Below are 20,084 nucleotides of genomic sequence, written 5' to 3'. Positions count from 1 at the left end.
TTATTATGGATGTTGGAGGCTATTTGCTATTTTCCTTAATATTTATTTATGAATTTGATTTCTATAGATTTATTTAATTTCTTCTGAATGTGCTGGTAATTTTTGCACCCGCAGTCTGTAACACCTTCCATGAGTTCAATTCCTGCTTTTTAGAATACTATCACCTGCTTTAAACCAAACTTCTCTATTAACTAAAAAGAAAATAACACATGTATTTTCTTAATCTCTTTAATTATCATACTTTCAGCTTTCTGGTCTGTGCACTATGTCCAGACTAATACTACAGTCTCTACAAGAAGCCTTTATACAAACAATGAATCTGTTCTGTAAGTACCTAACTTTCAAAGCAAGTTAATGAAAGCTGAGGTAAATTGGTTCAACGAAAAAAAAAACATCAATCTGTATGTTTTAAAGACAGATTAAATATGTCTAGATTTTGACATAATAATAAAGCAGTTTGCTATTTTGGGGAAAAAGATTAAGTGGAAAAACAAGTTTTTAAACCTGTAAACAAATACCATGTGGCATCTTCATTACAATGCCTTTGGAAAAAAAAACTTGATTCTAAATTGCTACAGAGCTACAAAGTGATTTAGAGAAGCACTTCTGCAGATGACTTTAAGTGCTTAACTGTACATAACATAACTTGTTCCTATCATTTTATAATTTAAGAATAAAAGGATTAAGAATGGGTTAAGTATTTATTAAATATTTGTGGCTTTCCTCATAAGAATATCATCTTATTAAATGCTGCAACTTAATGTGAACACTCCAATGACAAAAAAAAATTACTAGGACATGGTGCATCAATGAGAATGAAAGCCTTCATTGTGTTACTAGGCCATCACTCAATTTCTAATCTGGTTTGTTAAAAAAGGAAAATGCTACTTATGGGTTAAGGAAAATTCAATAATCTGCCCTGGTACTTTTTCTCATCCTAAAGGAAGAGACACAGATACAGCACCATATGCAAATCTGCCATTTCCTGTAAACATAATTCAAAGTAATATTTAGTGTGAAATTGAGTCATAATGTACAATCTGAAAACACAAGATACAGAGTGACTGTTCCTGTCATTTAACTCACCTTAAGGGGTAAAGCTTTGGAAGTCCATGTAAAAATGTCCAAATCCCTTACTCCTTGGCTAGCATTAAAGACATTCTGAGCAACAAAGTTTGAAAAAAAGACATATATCAACAAAGAAATGGGAACAGAGAAACACTGGAGGAAGAAGTTCGAGGTACTATAATGCAAACTTTCTCCACATGTAAATTTACTGGCAGATTGTTTTGCAAAAGGAGAAAAGTTTTCCTTTCCTGATCAAGTCACCCCAGTCCATTGCTCACCATGGCAAATCATCCATTAAACAAAACCAGTTCAGCATGTCAAAAGCTCAAAATGGATGTAGTGTGTCATGCCATTTACTGAAATTAAGAGCCAGACATTCCTTATAAAGCTGGAGACTTCGTGCAGAGAAAAATCCCTTGCTTCTGTTACAATGAAACAGTAGTTGGTCTCACCACAAACCCTGGTTTTGTACAGCAAGGTGGTCTGCTGTTCCAAAAGGTAATTTCAACTATTGTAAGCCAAATGCACATGGACTTTTAGTCACCAAGTCAGAACTGAATAGATGTAGAAGGGCTAAGCTCTCTGTTGCTGAAAGCAATTCACTTGCACAGAATGATTTCACCAGTTTGTACATCAATAATGCGCTCCTCACCAGAGCCAAAAATTTCAGAGGGCTGTAAGGAGAATACTAAGATTTCATCAGTTTCATAAAATAGAAAATGCATTTACTAGTTCGTTATGAACTATCATAAACTAAATAGAGCTGCCAGAGAGGCTTCATTAATGTTATAACAAGTAACAAAAAACTCTAGAAATGAGTACTGCTGTTCTGTGTATTTTTTCCTCTCGCAGAACAGCTAGGACAGCATTTATTAACCACTGGAAAACATGAGAAAGAAACCATTTTTTTCTCCATAAACTGGTTTCTACTAATTTCAAATAATTTTTCACTTTTCCTGTCAAATAAAAGGATTAATAGTATGTATACAGTAGTACTAATAATAGGTATTTATGACAGAATCCCTTTGGCACATCCAGATTTTTATCTCCACAAACAGGAAATGAAGTCTCATTTCCTATCCCCATTCTGCTAGGGAAACCAAGTGAAATCATTGGACAGCAGTCACATTAAAATTTAACAGTAATTAAAGAAAAGGCAAGGAACCCCTTTAAGCTGAAACAAGTACAAAACACTCTTGGCATGCCTTCCCTGTATTCCTTGAAAGACATTCACATGCTAAAGTAAGTAAATCCGTGTGTCTGTCTCATGACAGAAGTAAACCATTCAGTTACGTTCTGTTTGCCAAACATCTGCTTACAACAAGTTGCAGTAACACAAATGATTTCTGCTTTTGACAAACAGAGAGACTGTCAAAACACCAGGAGTTCTTTCGAATTTACAGTACCTCTACTTAAAACAGAAAGAGGTACCAATGCCCTAGTAAGATATGTCTGGGCCACCGAGGAAGGTGGGGAGGGACTTAGATAGGAAGACTGGCAGGGTAAAGGCTTATCAATTTGAAATAAAACTACAAAAACTATAAGAAGCCCATGCTTGCCTAATGAGAGTGGATTTCATAAGTATCCAACACAGATTAACTGACTTATTTTTGCAGCATGTCTCATACTTTGCCATGGACTTCTACAGAGAAATATGGACTACCTGTACATAAAATAATTAAGTATCACTTTAAAGATCTATTTTTGTATGTTGTAAAGCTGTACATGTAAAACACAAAGGAAACCAACAGTAGTGAAATGGGACCATGCCGGCTTCTCAACACTAAGATGATCAAACTAGAAGCTCTCCTTTTGTCTGGGAGCTTTAGAGCTTCCTGGCTATTACCACACTGTATGTTAGTTTAGCTGAACAGATCATGCATGTATTCTAGTTTTCATTCTGAAGAACGTACTAAATACAAGCTCAATATTTAATCCTTATGCTACTATCTGCAAATTTAGGTCCTTTTTTTCCTTTCAAGCTTTCCCTTCCAAAAAGAAAAAAGAAAAAAAAAAATCAGGAATTAATACTTTTTTTCAATAAAGTTTCAGGGGAAGAAAAAAAGTTACTTAAATTTGCCAGCAAAAAGTAGCAGATCATTGAGAAGTATTCAGAATCTCAGTATTATTAAGGCTTATGCCTTAGCTTTGAAAAAAACATCTCGACATTTTATTCAACATTATCTTCCTTCCCAACTGCCTTCCATCATGCCTAAAAGATGGTAGAAATCTCTTGTAAATGTCCTTCAATGTTTCCACAGCACATTCAGCTTTCCGAGGTTCTGTGACCAAACACTGCAGTCTATATACTAATTCGGGTTCTTTCTTCTACTGCAATAATGGCTTTTTAAAAAAATGCAGTTTCTCAATCCTGCTTGCCTGCCTGGGGGTTGAGTAATGTAATGATATAACTGGCCAGCAGGGTACAATATGCCTTATAGTAAAGTTTTATATTTAAAATTAAGTATCAAAACCATATTTAGAATATGATTTATTAGAAGTCATGTTCCAGAGTTTAATCAAGATTGAATTTATTGCTTCCTAATGTGTACTGGTTTATGACATTTGTACCTTTCCACTAAATACTGTGTGTAAGCATAAGAACATAAATGGTTAAGGAACTTCACAAGTACTTTCTCAAAAAGTTAACTGAATGTCACAAAAGAAAAGTGACTACTAGGGATGGAAGCAGTTTATCCAAAGTCGGAGTCTATTAAATTCATAGTCTCATAATCACATTGCCTACAATGGATTGGAAGCACAGTTTCAGATCCATGGCTGTATAGCAGTTTCTCATGAAAGCACAAGAGCAACAAGAGGAACAGAAACAACTATGCAGATTTTCTAAGCAGGTAAACGACCACAGCTCAGATAAATAGTAACTACAATGGATCTTCACTATCCTAAGATCATTTGTCTTTAAATATAACAGCTTTGGTCAAAATATACAGAAGAAACTAAATATTTAGGAAATCTATGATATTCAATGTTTGTTTTACCATAAAATATCTAGTTAATGTCAATAAATAAAATGTGGATACAACATATGTCTCAAGAGGACAAGAGGCCAAAATTAACACTGCTGCAAAATGCTGGGGTTTTTTTGTTCACTGTTCAATTAATACAGTGACGAAGCTTTACAGCTTGCTTTTAAAAATACACTTTTTTTACATATTTTTAGAAAATGTAATGAGATTTTATTTACTTAAGGGATGATCAAGATTTAGCAGAAAAAAAGAGTTTTAAGCTGAACTACAAAGATCAGGAGCTTACAAAAGAGTTTCTTGAATTTCGTAAAGTTGTGTGGTGCGTAATGCTGGAAAAGCATGCAGTAAAGGCTAAGGCACTCAGAAGTAAAGCCACTGAACCTTGACTTTTGTTCTGTGGCCTTTAAGAAAGAAACTATTAGAGAACAGTTTTTCCTTTTATCTCTTATTATTATGAATCAAATGACAAATCTTTATGCTTATGTATGGTCATAATGAAATCCAATAGTTTCAGGATGTGCTAAGTCCTTTCAAAAATTTGAAAGTATATGAGAGATGCAAATAAACCTTCCATCTAAAATTAGTTCAAAATACATCTCATTATGTACAGCTACATTGTTACAATAGTTGCTTCTGTTAAGATTTCTACTATGTTGGCCATTGCTTATCAGAAACTAAGCAAGCATGTGTTGTTTCACCTTGTGTCATTAAAGATGTAATGCAACTGGCTACTTAAAAGAAAATCAGGCATATCTACCTGCTCTTAATAGTCTAGTATCAAAACTAATTTACAACACCAATTAAGAAAAAAAAAAAAAAAAAAAGAATTTTATTTGAAGTTTACAGAAGAATGAAATGTATGATAATTAAATACTGTTTTTCACATTTGATTATACCTGACCTACTTATTCAAATAAAATTTTAATTCTCAAGATTACATTATCAAGATTGAATGTTATTTATGACAGCCATTTCCTTTCAGGCTTTTCTCAGGGAGCACAGGGTATGTTCTTCTCTAGAAGTAAGAGTGTGATAGAGGTATTTGAAAGTCATGTATGTGGTGAGCAGAAACTTCTCGCTAATCACATACATAACTGCTAAGCTCAAAACTATTCCCTTCAGCAAGTAAAAAAGAATTAGAAATAGTTAAACTAAAAAACAAAACAAAACAAAAAATCTATAAAATGTAATACCCATCCAGACTTACAATATTTACTGAAGTTAACTACTTAGTCAAGGTGATTTTACTTTTATCACCAGTGAACGGGTAAAATGCAACTGCTGCATACAAATATTGTTTTGTGGAAGTATAATATAGCAATTCTCATGTGCATCAATTTCTAAGGCAAAACATTTTAAGCAAAGCTGATTTTTTTGTCTGTGTTTTCATGTATTCTACAACAAATCAGGTAAGTATGCCCATCATCAGTGTTGAGGGTCTGATGGCTGACTACAGAAATACTTTGCTTCCCAAATGCAATATTAAAGTAATTCCCAAAATAATGAATAGTTTATAGACAAAACAGTGAATACGAAGATAATCTAGTCACATCATAGATTTATAGAGTAGTTTTGGTTGCAAGGGACCTTAAAGATTATCTAGTTCCAACCACTCTGACATGGGCAGGGAGCAACAGTGCTAGAACACAGGCTGCAGCCACAGGGGATTTATGAACTTTCACAGTTGGCTACTAGCAAACAGTCCTGTTTCACTGGAACAGCAGCATCAGCTCGCTCATATAAGATGACAATCAGATCTAAACAGCGGTATTTGCAGTTAGATCAGGTTCTCACATTCTACCCTGAAGAAACCACAGTACTGCCCATTTTAGGGAATGCACAAAACTGGATGAGCCAGAAAGGCCTGCACTGTAACAATTTTTCTGAGAAACACTGTTTTTTTAAACTATATCTTGTTTCCAGAAAAGAACTAATCTTTGAATTGTTGTGATGGCGATCACCATTAAAATTACTGTGTTACATCGTGCCTCCTCTTATAAGTTCAATTTTTTACTCAGTTTTGATGCTCTGGGACTCTTTGATTAGTTAATAAATTGATAACTCAAGGATTCAGGTGTGAAACTCACCAAAAATATACACAAAAAGCAACAGAGCCTGAAGAGCTTTCCCAGTTTTTTAAGAAAGCCTCAGTTACATCAATTCACTGCTGGCTGCAATACTCTTCTGAAATCATGGCATCAGTGGAACACTTTATGGACAATGAAATCGTACATCAGAAACATCTGGTGCAGACAACAAACTAGTTTGATTATACTTTTGTATGCTGTTATAGCAGTCCTTGCATTTTTGTTCCTCTTCTAGGACAAGAGGTTTCAACATAAAAGCCTCATACCTTTCTACACTCCACCCTCATTACACAACAGCCCTCAAAAATGCAAACACATATAAGGTAGTATTTGGTAACTAAAGTATTGTTTACCTCAGGACTCATTTGCAGCCTTAATTAAAGAAAGTCTTGTAATGAGGATAGAGTGTACCTTTTGGATATTTTTCAAAGGCACCTTTTACTTACGTCAACAGGTACCAGAAGGCTCTTGCCAAGATGTTGGTTAAAAGACAGACACCAGGCTTCAGTGTAACCATTCATGTTAGGAACATACTTCTTTATTGTCTCATCATTCAGCCTCAGCCAAACACCATCATCATTGTGGATCTATGGGAAACAAGCAACAAAAACGAGCCATGCCCTTCTGTAACTGTTCCAAAGCTAGTAAGGATTAACAGACTTCAGACAAACAAACAGCAGCAAGGAAGCAGTGATCACGACTATGCTGACAGAATTAAGAAATAGGTAAAGAGAAACATCAACAAAACCAGAATTTCAAAGCAATGGGAGGCATATCTTTTTAGAAGGCAAGGTGCAAAGATAAATTTAAATCAGCTCATGCAGTAATAAGAGTTGCTTTGAGAGAAGAGGAAAGTCAAGTCTTCATAAAGCTTTTTTAAGTTCCCCACTTGCCAGTTTTCCACTGCTTTTATAACTTAGTAAACTGCAGAAATATTCCTCACATATAAACTTATACTGTAAAAACCATACATGCATAGTAGTCTAACACACTAGTGATCTTTCAGAAGTGTAAGCAAAAGATGTAATGAATTAACACCTACATCTAAATTTTTATGTAGGGTTGAAATAGTAAGGTATGAACACCTTAATTCTTAGAGATATTATTATAAGATGAACTGTAGGAATTTTGTTTCCTCTTATTAGTCTGGAAAATTTGTTACACAGGTTTTCAAGTAAGTAAAAGGAAATGACAGCTTGAAAAACTAAATTAGTAAATATTTAATTTTTGTGATTTACACTGTTATGTTCTTAATTTGTGTATGTCAACATCTAAACATGAAAAAAACATTATTTGCATGAATTAACTTCACATCTTAGCCCAATTTTCAACAGAAATCCCTTAATTACCTCGTCAATGAAAGTGATGGATCCATTGACTTTCACTATGCCTATTTGCTCACTCTGAAGGGAAGGGTGGCTACGGATACGAAGCCCTGCACTGTCCTTGGCCACAAATTTGCGAACCTAAGAGAAGCAAAGGAAGACAGTAAGGAAGAAAAAATTGGAACAGAGCTCTCAAAGAGTAAAAGAAGTAGGTTTAATAGATTCTGAAATGCCAGTGATGAGATGGCAGTCTTAGAGTTACAGTTTGTTGCTAGTTTCCCATGGCTGCTGTGCGTAACTTCACTTTTTTACTATAACCAATAAAATCATAAAGTTAAGAAAAGCCCTGAAAGTGCACTGATTCAGCCTTAGAAAGATCTGTGTTATACCACACAATATTCACTACAAGCTTCTGATTCCTCTAACTGCTGCCCTCTATTCATTTTACTAATTCTTACAAGTTTCAAGGGTTTTGCCTTTTCAAATTTAGTATTTCCAGTAACTGATCAACCTGGGATTACCACTTCTCATTTGTGCTGTCAGCTTTTTGGCCAGAATGTGGATATTTTCTTTAGCTGTAGAGTTTAAACAAGCATTTAAAAATAGAGAAATAACAGATCTTTCTACTTCTTTATTTTTCAAATATCTCTTTCAATAGTTTCTCCCTTTTTCAGAGGAAGGTTAGATCAGATGCTCCTTGCGATTAGTTTGATTCACCACACCCCCAAAAATCTCCTAGTTGTTATTCACTATAATTTTTTTCACCATTCAAACACATTATCAGGCACCTATCCTATAGAGAACAAATGTAACCCATGCTTTTGGTCTTTGGTTTTAAGAAGTGGATATATTCTATCCATGCAGTATAAAGCTTTCTTCTTGTAAGGTTATTTTCAAACTCCACACACAAAACTGAAAAAGTATAAACTGTAGTATAAACTCTAACTTAACATACAGCACAGAATGGTATGGAAAGAATAAACTCAGGAAAATGTAATGAAAGGTTAACAGCTAAGTGCCTGATTTCCTCCCTCCCCACAAATAAACTATTTATTTTAAAAAATGGCATTTATTTTAAAGCTAATAAAAAAAAAAAAAAAGACAGAAACGTGAAGAATTTCAAGTGTAACTTACTCCAGAACGTGCACGGTTTTGTTTACTAACAACCCTGTTACTCCAAAGATCTAGATTTTTCAACAGGCAAAAGTAGGACTTACAAGGTCCTTGTAAAAATGTAAGGCTGAATCCCTGCTGACAGCACTCTCAACACAGAAAGGCCCATAAACAGAGCCTTGCAAATGAGGGTCCCTGCAGTAAAAATGTTACTTCAGAAAATCATACGATAAGAAGCTTAAACTTGAATTAAAACCTTGAATTTAGAGGAAGAAGTACTGGCACTCAAGATGTGGATATGCACAGGCCAGGAAAGAGCATTTTTCCCCTGTGCAGCAGCTAACTAGTTAATAGAAAACTTCAAGCTGTAGCTACAAACAGTTTAGTGATCAGATCCATTGACAAGACAATACAACAAAAAAAGAGATGAAATTATATTCCATTTCTGATCATCACGAAAAACTTAACTGTCTGAGTCTTCTTCCTGATATAGCACCTCTTTGCCTGGAATATTTCTCTATGGTTCAGTAACTCTGCCCTGTAACCCTCATAACCAGTTCATAACTAAATGGATTCTGACTAAAGGAGTGACTAATGCAGAAAGGCTCAGCAATTAAGGTACTCCAGTGCACAGCAGTTTTCAAGAGATTTGTTGCTGTGTTACCAGTTTTGCCACTTCCAATTCAGCTAGATCGGAACTGCTTCCTTCCTCTTGGTTCCAGCTACTCTGAATTACATTACATAGCTTGAAAGGTAATGTTTCCCTCAATAGAAGTGGAATGAAATTTTCTGCATGTTAGTTAATCCAAGTTTCACAGCCGATGAGGAGGAAGCAGTTCCTATAGGTCATATACTCCAGGCTGAGCAGAGATCACTATGATAATCTCCTTTAGCAACTTGAATGGTCAGCAAAAGTCTTTACAAAATTGTAATATGCTGTATTACTATATACTATTCCATTTTCATCTTGTAATTCAAGTAAGGTTTGACTACAAAACTGGAATGTTCCACTACCTTAATGAAAATATTTTGTCATTTGTAGTCAAGAACAGATCATTGCTGAGAATACACTGTTAGCATCCTTTGGTTGTATTAAATTTCAGGCTGACAATGAAGAGGAAGAAGCTTCTAACAATGTCCTTTCTCTCAGCAAAATGTGATTTGGTATACTGGACTTTCTCTGACTAATACATGTCTAATTTGTACTCTTGGCTTCGTATGCATGTGGCACAGTGCAATAATTACCTTTCTAGATTATTTCTAATACTACTGTTCACACATAAAGTATTCTAACCTGGTTTGTTATGTGATTATGTGATTTACCATGACAGGTCTAATGTATTTTTGCAGCAGGCTCTATAAAGCACAGAAAGATGGCTCCTTTTTCAAAGAGACTAGTGCTTGGAACAAGAAACAAAACATGCAAGCAGAAGAAAACAGGGAGATTTTTAAACACTAAGTAATGCCTCAGAATACCAGAGGCCTAACTTTTATCAAGAATTTTTAGCTTTCACAAAGACTATTGACAAAACATAGCTGCTATTGCATGAACCAGTCGTCAATTTCCACTGCAAAAATTCAAAAGAACCCAGCACTTCCATCCAGCAATTTATCTCATCTTAGACCAGATGCCTCTCGTGCTTTGGTAACAGCAAACAACACATATGATGACCAGCTTGGATAGATATCATTAAGCTCTGTGAGATGAATCTCACCCAGTAGGAATTGGAATTTTTAATTAAGATAATAAAGTAACCAGAAGTCTCCCTTCCAACAGAAGGGAGAAAAACCTAAAAATACATTTTTTTTTTTGAAAAAAAAAAAAAATAGGAAGAGAAATAATGTAATGAGGGATAAAAAAATTGTGTGGAAACTAAAGGTAAATATTTTTATTTTGAGGTGTTGGTGCAGAGAAAAGAATCTTGTTAGTAGCACAAGCAGATGCTGGATGCATTTACAGACTGGGGAACTGTACAACAAATTGCTGACTAGATTATTCATGTAAATCAGGATGTGCTGTATAGGTAAGAAGTTGGCAAGCACCCAATCATTTTTGTAATCGTGTATTTCTTAGCCCCCTTTGCAGCTATACCAAGATGGGGAAGGATAACCTTGCGGTATTTCAGAATTCCACATCTTTTAATACAGGTTTCTTCATTTGAAAAAGGATTTAATGACTCATTTAATACCCTTTCCTTTGCATTTAAGAGGAAGTGGATGATGAGGATGATGAGTGAGAAGATGAGGTCCCCTCATCTGGGGTATTTTCCTTATAGCACTGCCACAGCACCTTTTGGCTTTCCTCCATTCTTTATGTCTACTTTAGTCCCCCAGGGTCGAATGACAGGGTGAAATGGGGAAATCAAAAGCTACAGAAAGAGTAACTATTAAAAATAAAATAATGATGTTCTAAGAAAGATAGATACTACTAAAGAAGCTAATTTTGGATTTCATATTGACTGAAGAAGATCCTTATCACAAAACAAATTCTTTGTAAAGCACTTTATACAACTATTTCATAGTACAGTATCAAAGAACTAATAATAGTGCAGAATGCAGCCTAGAGGCTTTTATAATAGTTGCACAATATTTGTGCGACAATCCAAGGTTAAGGAAGTTTCTGCTGAGCTTCTAACAGTTTTATTCATGGACAGACAGAAAGAAAATGGAATGAATAGCTTTCACTGTATCCAGTATATTAATTTAATTCCATTTAGTACATTAAAATGGTTTCAAATACCTTAAAGTCCTGCAGTACTGTAACATGAAAGTATGTAGTAAACAATAAAATCCCACCCCCATGTAACTATCTGTTTGTGTTTGATTGTGGAGTTTGGGGTTTTTTTTCAGTTCTCCAAACCTTGTTTGGCTGAGGCTCTGCTTTTGGTTTAATAAGTTGGGTTCCTGGAGGTATCATTCCTTTTGGAGGATCTTTTACTTTCACTTCCAGTCCAGCATCTATAAGCAAACAAAGACTAAGATGAAAAAAAAAAAAAAGAAAAAAGAAAACAAACCAAAAAACCCCAACCAAAACAAGAGAGATATAACCTCGAGTAACAATCTTAAAAGAAATCACTGTTAAAGCCAAACTACAAATTAACGGTCTCAGTAGACCTTTTTTGGAGGGGAAATCTTTCCACAGCATGCTATAGTATCTCGTAACATAATCTCTAGGACTAGCAAGACAACTGAAAGACTTTCAGCAAGGAAAAAACCAAATGCATTTAAAAATTAGTGCAAATAATTGAGACCTGGTGTAGAGTCTCAGTTAAGATCACACTTTCTCAGTTTTCCACAGTAAAAGTGATACTATTTACTCCTGCATCGTCAGGAACAATTTCTCCTTTCCTTCAGTTCTTCTGGAGTTTTTTTGTTACTTGGGTGCTAAGTTTTGCTACGAACTGTAATAAAAAGCCTTGTGAGCACCAAGACATACATTTATCAGTATACAAAGTGGACATAATATAAATTTATGCTTAAGCATAGTGAAAAATAAATACCTATTTCAATGCCATCTATAGTAACATGAATGGTATAGAGACCAACAGCTCCAGGAGTCCAGTTTGCACAGTATGTACCATCATTATTGACTCTGATCAACATGTTTTCACTGGGTCTAGACATAAATACAACAATTGAAATGATTAAACAATTACTGTCCTATTGGAAACCATCTGTAGTACCTTTTTTCTCTGTCCAATGCACTAAGCCCTTATTATTTATTATGAAGTTATAACTCTCTATGCCACATTTATTTACAGCAAATGATGAAAGAATACATTCAGAGAGAAGATACCACAAATAGTGAATCAAAATTAGCACAATTAAGTATTAATGATTCTAAACAAAATCCCTAAATTTAAGAAAAAATATGTAAATTTTAAAAGAAAGAGAAAAAAAGCAATTTTTCTGCTTCTGCCCTTAAACAAGTTTATCTGGCAATCGAGGCTTGTGAATCTGGGTGTAAGCAGATATAACAGGGCATTTTAATTAAGTCCCTATTGAAAAAGGGAATTTTTTGAGGTTTACCTCTTTGGTGTTGGTGAAGCAAAGCGAAGTTCTTCAAAAGAGTAATTTTCATATGCCTATAAACAAATTAATATAATTAATAAATTATAAACATAAAATCAACAGTTACCAGTTATAGGACAGTCATGGATAAAAGAAAGCAGAGGATTTTCTCAAAGAACACAGTAATCTAACTTAACACTCACTAGAAGCATTGGTCAGGGAACCAGAAACAAATTCCAAAGCACAGAAACACAGACACATATATACGTACATGAAAAAAAGGACCTTCACTTTCTCTTTAGAACAGCCATTATTTAGATAATAAACTAAGTATTGCTAACTAAACCTTTGTTCACAGTGAAGTCCCTGAATCTGTTCTCACCTCACACTTGTATAAAAAGCCTTTGAATGCAGGTAGAGAACTGGAGACCATGTGAGGATAAAGCAAAATACGTTGCAGGTAAAAAACTGCGAACCAGGCCAGTGGATTTATCAAAGGAGTTTGCTTTCTACTGAAAGTGAAGAACATATTCACTCTATATTGAGGTGGTATTTCCATAGATTCCCACTACAAAAAAGACCTGGTTCACTTGCACAGTTTCCTGTGAAATTAATGTACAGAAAAGCCCCCCAATAAGTAACTAATGGTAGTAGTCCTAGAACTTCAAAAAGTCCCTCAGCAAGAATCTCTCTGGGCTGCAGTGGTTATATGACTCCTGTGTTAAATTAAAAACAGGGGAAGAAGAGGTGTTTAAATGTTCAATAACATTTGAACATAGATGCAGCTTAGCCATTTTGGGTCTCTATACAACATGCCATAATTTACTGTCATGAAGGGAGAAGACAGAGTTTGTAATCATATTTGGATGTTTACACCAAGTACTGATACAACATGCAGGCTGGTACGAAAGTCAGAGGACATCTGCATTTTACAGTAAAATGAATGTACTCGGTAATGCAGGGAGAGCAGTAGAAGAGAATGTTTACACTTTCTTGAATCAGTAAAGTTGTTAATAAGCTAATCAAATACAGTAGGTAACAAATCTGCATTTCCCGAAATTTCAGACAGCCCTTAATTTAAGCAGCAAAGTATCAGCTCTCTTGTGAATTAAAAAATAATGTTGAAGTTTTGGATGTAAAAGACTAACCTGAAAGGAACCTCTGGAAGATTCCCCAGGAACATGTTAGATATAGAAGTTAAGCATGTTTCAACGAGAGAGCTGATCCATTTGACAACAGCTAATTTCAACAGATGCTGTTTAAAATTTCTATTGATACAGAAATCATGACTTTACTGTGCTGAGCTCTGATTTTTTCCCTGTGTTTACCAGTTTTAGTTTCTAACACAGATTCACTGCAACACTCCAACTCTATATGGGTATGTTACTTTTACTTCCCCTTCACCATTTCAATAGCTGTTTTCATTTCTCCTGGGTGGCTCAGACTAGTTTGTTAATCAGTACAATTCAAAATCAAAGAAAACTTTTCTTTTTAAATGCTAATCCAGTTTATAATGGCTTTAGAGTTCAGGCAATTGGCTCTTTTGATGCACCTAGTTTTCTGCTGAACTTAAATATAACCAAAGTAATTTGTAATTAATGTATTTTTAGATTGTGACCAAAAACAAATCTACTTTTCCCCTCTCATTTACATGCCTTTTCACACTTTGAATGCTGAATTTTAGTTACATTGATGAAATGACAGTAATTTACCTTCATCATTGTAATAGCAATATAGCGAGCTTCTTTTACTATCATTGGCTCATAGGAAGAATCTAGCTTTGGTGAAGGAAGTCCTCCAAAGGTCATATCACTGGTAGGGGACGCAGCTGTTGCAGGACTCCCTGGTATCCGTTGTACCTTTTTAGCTTGTTCTTGTTGCAAAGATGTTTTTTTCTGAGAAACAGGAATAGCTTTGACTTCTACCTGCAGTAAGATATGGAATACAGAAGGTGATTCAGGGAGAAAACACACACACATTGTTTTTTATATCTGATAATGTACAGTGATAAAGTGCTCAGGGAAGTCACTATAAATCCAGCTGTGTCAAAAACCAGTGTGTCTACACCAAACAATTTGCAAAGCCAAGCACAGCAGCTCTGAACAATGTAAATATACATGAGAGAAGCACCCAACTGACTTGGCACGTGACTGTAAGAACAGTGTAAGTTCTGCCAGTCCCAGAGTATACCCTGGGAAGCAGCATGTAGTCTGGTTTGCTTTGTTAAGTTCTCCCACAACTGAAAATCCTACAGACTAGGAAAAGAGCCTTCCAAACGAGTACACAGATTTCAGAGTGTATCATCAGAACCTGCAAGATGTGGGTCAGCACTGGTGAGACTGGATCTTGTCTAGCTCTGCCACCCTAGTTTATCAGCACTGTACATTTATACTGTGCTCTTTAACATTATTTTAACTGACTTTTTTTCCCCAGAAATACCACAGACCTCCATTAGTGCACGTAACATTGCCAGCTGTACAGAGTTTGCTGAGGGAGAAGAGACTACCTGGAAAATAAGTTTATGCATTACTCTTCCTTAATCTGCAATAAAGTATGTTTAACTACTGCAGATTTTGCACAATTTTATCAAAATTTGACTTCATTCACCAAAGGTATTTCGGTGGTTTGCACACTGAGAGAGCCCAATAGAATGATTAAATAAAGGTTTCTGTTACTTTAATACATTTGTGAAGAAACACAGTAATTAAGTTGAAAAACGGATTCTTATGTCACCTTACACATCATCCCCATCAAACATTGCCTACAACTGATTATTTCCATATGTACACAAGTGTAGCTCTTTACAGGCAAGATATAAACTGCAGGAAATGGTGCTGGCATAATAAAAAAATTGATAATGTTGTGGACTCAGAGGTAAGAAGGTCTGACTACACTGAATTTATGAATGCCATTTTCTGCCCTATGCAGGAGTATTCTGTAAGTATCTACAACAAATACTAAAAGATGGCAAAATGAAGTATAATAGTTGTCAAGATTACAGTAATTACCTTCATATTAGGAACATGAACAACATCCCCATACTGGTCTTTTGTTTGTACGGTAATAACAGTTGGCCAGCCACATCGAATGTCATCTTTATTCAAAATCAATGATGTTTTTTGAGGATCAGCATATGAATCTGGCTGAAGCCACCTATAGCAAAGAAAACCACCTAACATTAAAATCCCATATAGCCCCTCAAAAGATAAATACTTACTCTGTACAAATTTCACTTCCAGCTAAGAGAAGGTATGAATACATAAGCAAACAATTCAGCCAAATAGTTTTATTTAACCAGTATTTACTATAACTGTTAAAAGTTCTATAGCTGGTTTTACAGGCATGCAACAGTGCATAGGTTTTAAAATTTAGCAGACAATGTAACATTTTCTACTTTGCTGTAAAACTTCAACAGTACAACAATGAAGCAATGGGTTTATTCATGCAGCACACAAACTTTTACCTTGCAAGTCGTCCACCACTTGATCCTGGTACACAAGCAATGAAATCCTCCAGAAATGACTGTTCATTGCTTTGTACCTGAAGTGGAAGATTTCCTTCGAGAGCTTCCAAAATGGTTGGGGAGTGAGACAGTGCCAAGCCCTTCCCAAGAATGCCAGAGTGAGATTTGCACACCTGTGTTTTTTTGCAGAGGTTGAGGTGGGGATGAAATGATGGAGACATAAAACAGCTTTTCAGTATCTTACATGTAGGCACTTTCCCATAATATGACACAATTACAGACACTCTGGGCACTGAAAACCATTCAAGGAGGAGAGGGGTGGATAAATTTTACTCTGATGCAAGTTATAAAAATAAAAGTCACCTCAGTCTATAAAACAATAATTTACATCAAAGGAGATTAAATGATCTTGAGTTAAGGGAGAATTTCTGGGGGAAAAAAAAAGGTAATATGAACTTTCATCTTAAGAGTACCCTAAACTACTGAACTGTGATCAGAAGAATGAAGAAAGCCATTCTGAAAATGTGACAAGTGAGCATGCTCCAAAGGAACACAAAAGGACACAGATACAACTTACAGACAGTCAGATCTCTTAAAGAAAGAATTTTTTTAATGAGGCAAAGTAAAATAAATCCTTTCTTTGCAAGAAGGGAAGTAAGGTGTCTCTAAATTGGAGAGACATCAATTTGATGGATGCACCACTCGGTGGATAAAGAACTGGCTGGATGGCTGCACACAAAGAGTTGTGGTCAATGGCTTAATGTCGAGCTGGAGACCAGTAACGAGTGGTGTCCCTCAGGGATCGGTGTTGGGACCGGTCTTGTTCAACATCTTCGTCGCTGACACAGACAGTGGGTTTGAGTGCGCCCTCAGCAAGTTTGCCGATGACACCAAGCTGTGTGGTTCGGTTGGTACGCTGGAGGGAAGGAATGCCATCCAGAGGGACCTCAACACGCTTGTGGGGTGGGCTGATGCCAACCTCATGAAGTTTAACCATGACAAGTGCAAGGTCCTACACCTGGGTCGGAGCAATCCCAGGCACAGCTACAGGCTGGGCAGAGAAGAGATTCAGAGCAGCCCTGCAGAGAAGGACTTGGGGGTATTGGTCAATGAGAAAATGAACATGAGCCGGCTTCAGTGTGCGCTCGCAGCCGAGAAAGCCAACCGTATCCTGGGCTGCATCAAAAGGAGTGTGACCAGCAGGTCGAGGAGGAGATCCTGCCCCTTTATTCTGCTCTCCTGAGACCTCACTTGGAGTACTGTGTGCAGTTCTGGTGTCCTCAACATCAAAAGGACATGAACTGTTGGAACAAGTCCAGAGGAGGGCCACGAGAATGATCAGGGACTGGAGCACCTCCCATATGAAGATAGGCTGAGAAAGTTGGGGCTGTTCAGCCTGGAGAAGAGAAGGCTGCATGGAGACCTCATAGCAGCCTTCCAGTATCTGAAGGGGGCCTATAGGGATGCTGGGGAGGGACTCTTCATTAGGGACTGTAGTGACAGGACAAGGAGTAATGGGTTAAATCTTAAAGAGTGGAAGTTTAGATTGGATATAAGGAGGAAATTATTTCCTGTTATGGTGGTGAAGCACTGGAATAGGTTGCCCAAGGAGGTTGTGAATGCTCCATCCCTGGCAGTGTTCAAGGCCAGGCTGGACAAGGGCTTGGGTGATATGGTTTAGAGCGAGGTGTCCCTGCCCATGGCAAGGGGGTTGGAACTTGATGATCTTAAGGTCCTTTCCAACTCTAACTATTCCATGATTCTGTGATACAGGAAATACTGGACAGGACTAAAACTGAAAATTTATTACTTCCATGCACACTCCTAGCTCACATTTTGAATTAGAACATGTTGGGTCTAAGAGCAGACTGATGGAAAAATATTTCTTCCAAGGAACATCTGATTCTTCCTAGATAAGTTTCTGGTTTCTATTCTGTCATCTAAGGCCTCTGCAACAGTGTCATGCAGTAGCACTGATACAGTTTTCCAACAAGTACTGTGACAACTGAATTTCAAAACAGTTGCCCTGAAGATAATAAAGGGAAGAGGGAGAATGTGAAAACTCCTTTTCGCTGTTCATCATCAGCTAGGGACTACCGACAGGGAGTTACTGACTAGCATTAGCTCCCATTACAACAAACAAAATACTAACCAAACCAGGACAACTGAAATCATATAATCTGGCAACTTGCTAAATGTTTCCACTCAACTGAGGAAGTGATTTTATTTCTCCAGTTACAAAGACATGTAGAGGATTAATTTTGGGAACATTTAAAATTTCCTAAATAGTGCGACTTCAGCCAAACACTTAGGCATTTTGAAATATACTTGGTAATATAACTTTCTAATTAATAATTAATACATTTTTCTCTAAGTGAAGTTATTATAAAAAAGATTAAATGTAAATACTAGACTTCTGTAAGACTTTCTTAGACTGTTTTATAAAAAGGTGGATTCCCTCCTATTATATAAACCTTAAAAGTGATTTGCTTAAGAATTGCAATGAATAAAAAGCTGCAGTATACCTGTAAGGCAGCCTCTTCAAGTATCTCAAGATCTTCTTCAAATTCATTACCTGCTGTAAAAATATAAGTATCTATTTTTCATAACAATAACACTGACACTTATTTACATATTATATAATGTTAACTCTTGTTTAGTGAAACCTTTTATATTGCAAAATTTAAACTTGCGTGAGGATGTGTAATATTGTTTATATAGCAATTGAAAGATGAGTATTTTCAAGTAATACAGTAAACATGCAGTACTGTGTAGTTCAGTGCGCAAGCAAGTAATTGTTGTTTGCCCATATATACAACAGTATACGTTACACAAAGCGAAAAATTGGCACTTCTTATCTCCAGGACAGTATGTATGGCAAATCTTTGGATATGACTAAAAACTTTCAGGAAAAGATTCTGGTAGGTCAAGATAGTTTTGGGGAAGCAATACCAACTGCTCCCTTTTACAAGCTTACCCTAGTATTTGAAAACCTGAAAACTCCGCACAATTTCGCTAATTATGATTTCTCCTTAAAACATAAAGCTCAAATACATTCTATTATACAGTACTTCTTTCTCACAGATGCAACTCAAAATTCTGACTCCAGGGTGACCAGAATTGCCAAACGCAGTCTTTTAACAGAAAAGCAAACCACATCAGGTTACCGTATTTCTACTCTCTCTCAAAAGCATGTCAGGAAATTCTAGTAGTCAGAAGAGGAAAGAGAAAGGAGAATAATCAAGTCCTAAGGCACTTTAAAAATCCAAAGAAATAGAGATATATAAAAACTCTGCTCTCAGAAGTAACTTCTACCAAATTTGAAATGCCGGTAATTACTTGCTAGTAATAATGTTAAATATATTTCCACATTGCTGTTCAAGTTTGATCTTTTGACACAGATCAGATCTCTCTTGGAAAGAAGCATCTTAAATTTAAAAATTAAGAGAACTGGCAAGGATGAAGTGTGACCTTCTGAAAAACCAACAACTGTTGTAAAAAAGCAGCTACCACTGTTGCCTAGAATTAATCTGCTTTATTCACAAGGTCTAGTGGTCTTGTAGATGAAACAGTATGTATGTATGTCATTGGCACTGTAGTATCAGCGACACTAACAGAACTTGGCTGAAGTCCTCAAGTTGGTGTAAATGGTCAGATGAATCAATTACATCAGTACTCCAGAAACTATTTGCAGGCCAATGCACCTATGCTTCCTCTTATGCAGATCTTACACAACCACTTTTATAGATGGCTGAGACTTGAGGAAACTTGACTGCATATTTTATTTCAGATTCCTTCCTTCTAAAAGCATACAAAGCCAATCTATGTACCACCTACATTCAAAATTAGAACAAAAAAACCCCAACAAAATGCTTTAGAGAGAAGTGTGATGTATTAGGAAACCTGGGAAATTAAGAGAGAACCTTTTTATTTTTCCTAACAGAGCATAAGTATAAATGGATGCTAGGTCAGTCAACAAAACTAAGGAGTTAATGCAGCTGTTTGGAGGATAAGAGAAGAGGGCACTATT

General features: G+C 36.0%; 1 protein-coding gene across 1 annotated transcript in view; it reads right to left on the bottom strand.

Annotated features, from left to right (window-relative positions):
- The window catches only part of MYCBP2 (MYC binding protein 2), a 191,813-nt gene that overhangs the window by 53,383 nt on the left and 118,346 nt on the right, over window positions 1-20,084 (bottom strand). Inside the window, exons 44-52 of the mRNA XM_061367719.1 lie at window positions 18,580-18,629; window positions 16,055-16,227; window positions 15,600-15,744; window positions 14,304-14,516; window positions 12,610-12,665; window positions 12,081-12,196; window positions 11,441-11,538; window positions 7,492-7,608; window positions 6,589-6,729 (exon numbers count right to left, since the gene is read on the bottom strand). Of these exons, the coding sequence (XP_061223703.1) occupies window positions 6,589-6,729; window positions 7,492-7,608; window positions 11,441-11,538; window positions 12,081-12,196; window positions 12,610-12,665; window positions 14,304-14,516; window positions 15,600-15,744; window positions 16,055-16,227; window positions 18,580-18,629 (1,109 nt within the window). The remainder of the gene's footprint in view (window positions 1-6,588; window positions 6,730-7,491; window positions 7,609-11,440; window positions 11,539-12,080; window positions 12,197-12,609; window positions 12,666-14,303; window positions 14,517-15,599; window positions 15,745-16,054; window positions 16,228-18,579; window positions 18,630-20,084) is intronic.

The sequence above is a fragment of the Neopsephotus bourkii genome, unplaced genomic scaffold (assembly GCF_033783945.1).
Source record: "Neopsephotus bourkii isolate Nb327-2 ecotype Australia unplaced genomic scaffold, CSIRO-AGI_Nbou_v1 NB_1394, whole genome shotgun sequence".
Lineage (NCBI taxonomy): Eukaryota > Metazoa > Chordata > Aves > Psittaciformes > Psittacidae > Neopsephotus > Neopsephotus bourkii.
The sequence above is the reverse complement of the archived record's forward strand: the minus strand, read 5'-3'. Positions and strand labels throughout refer to the sequence as shown.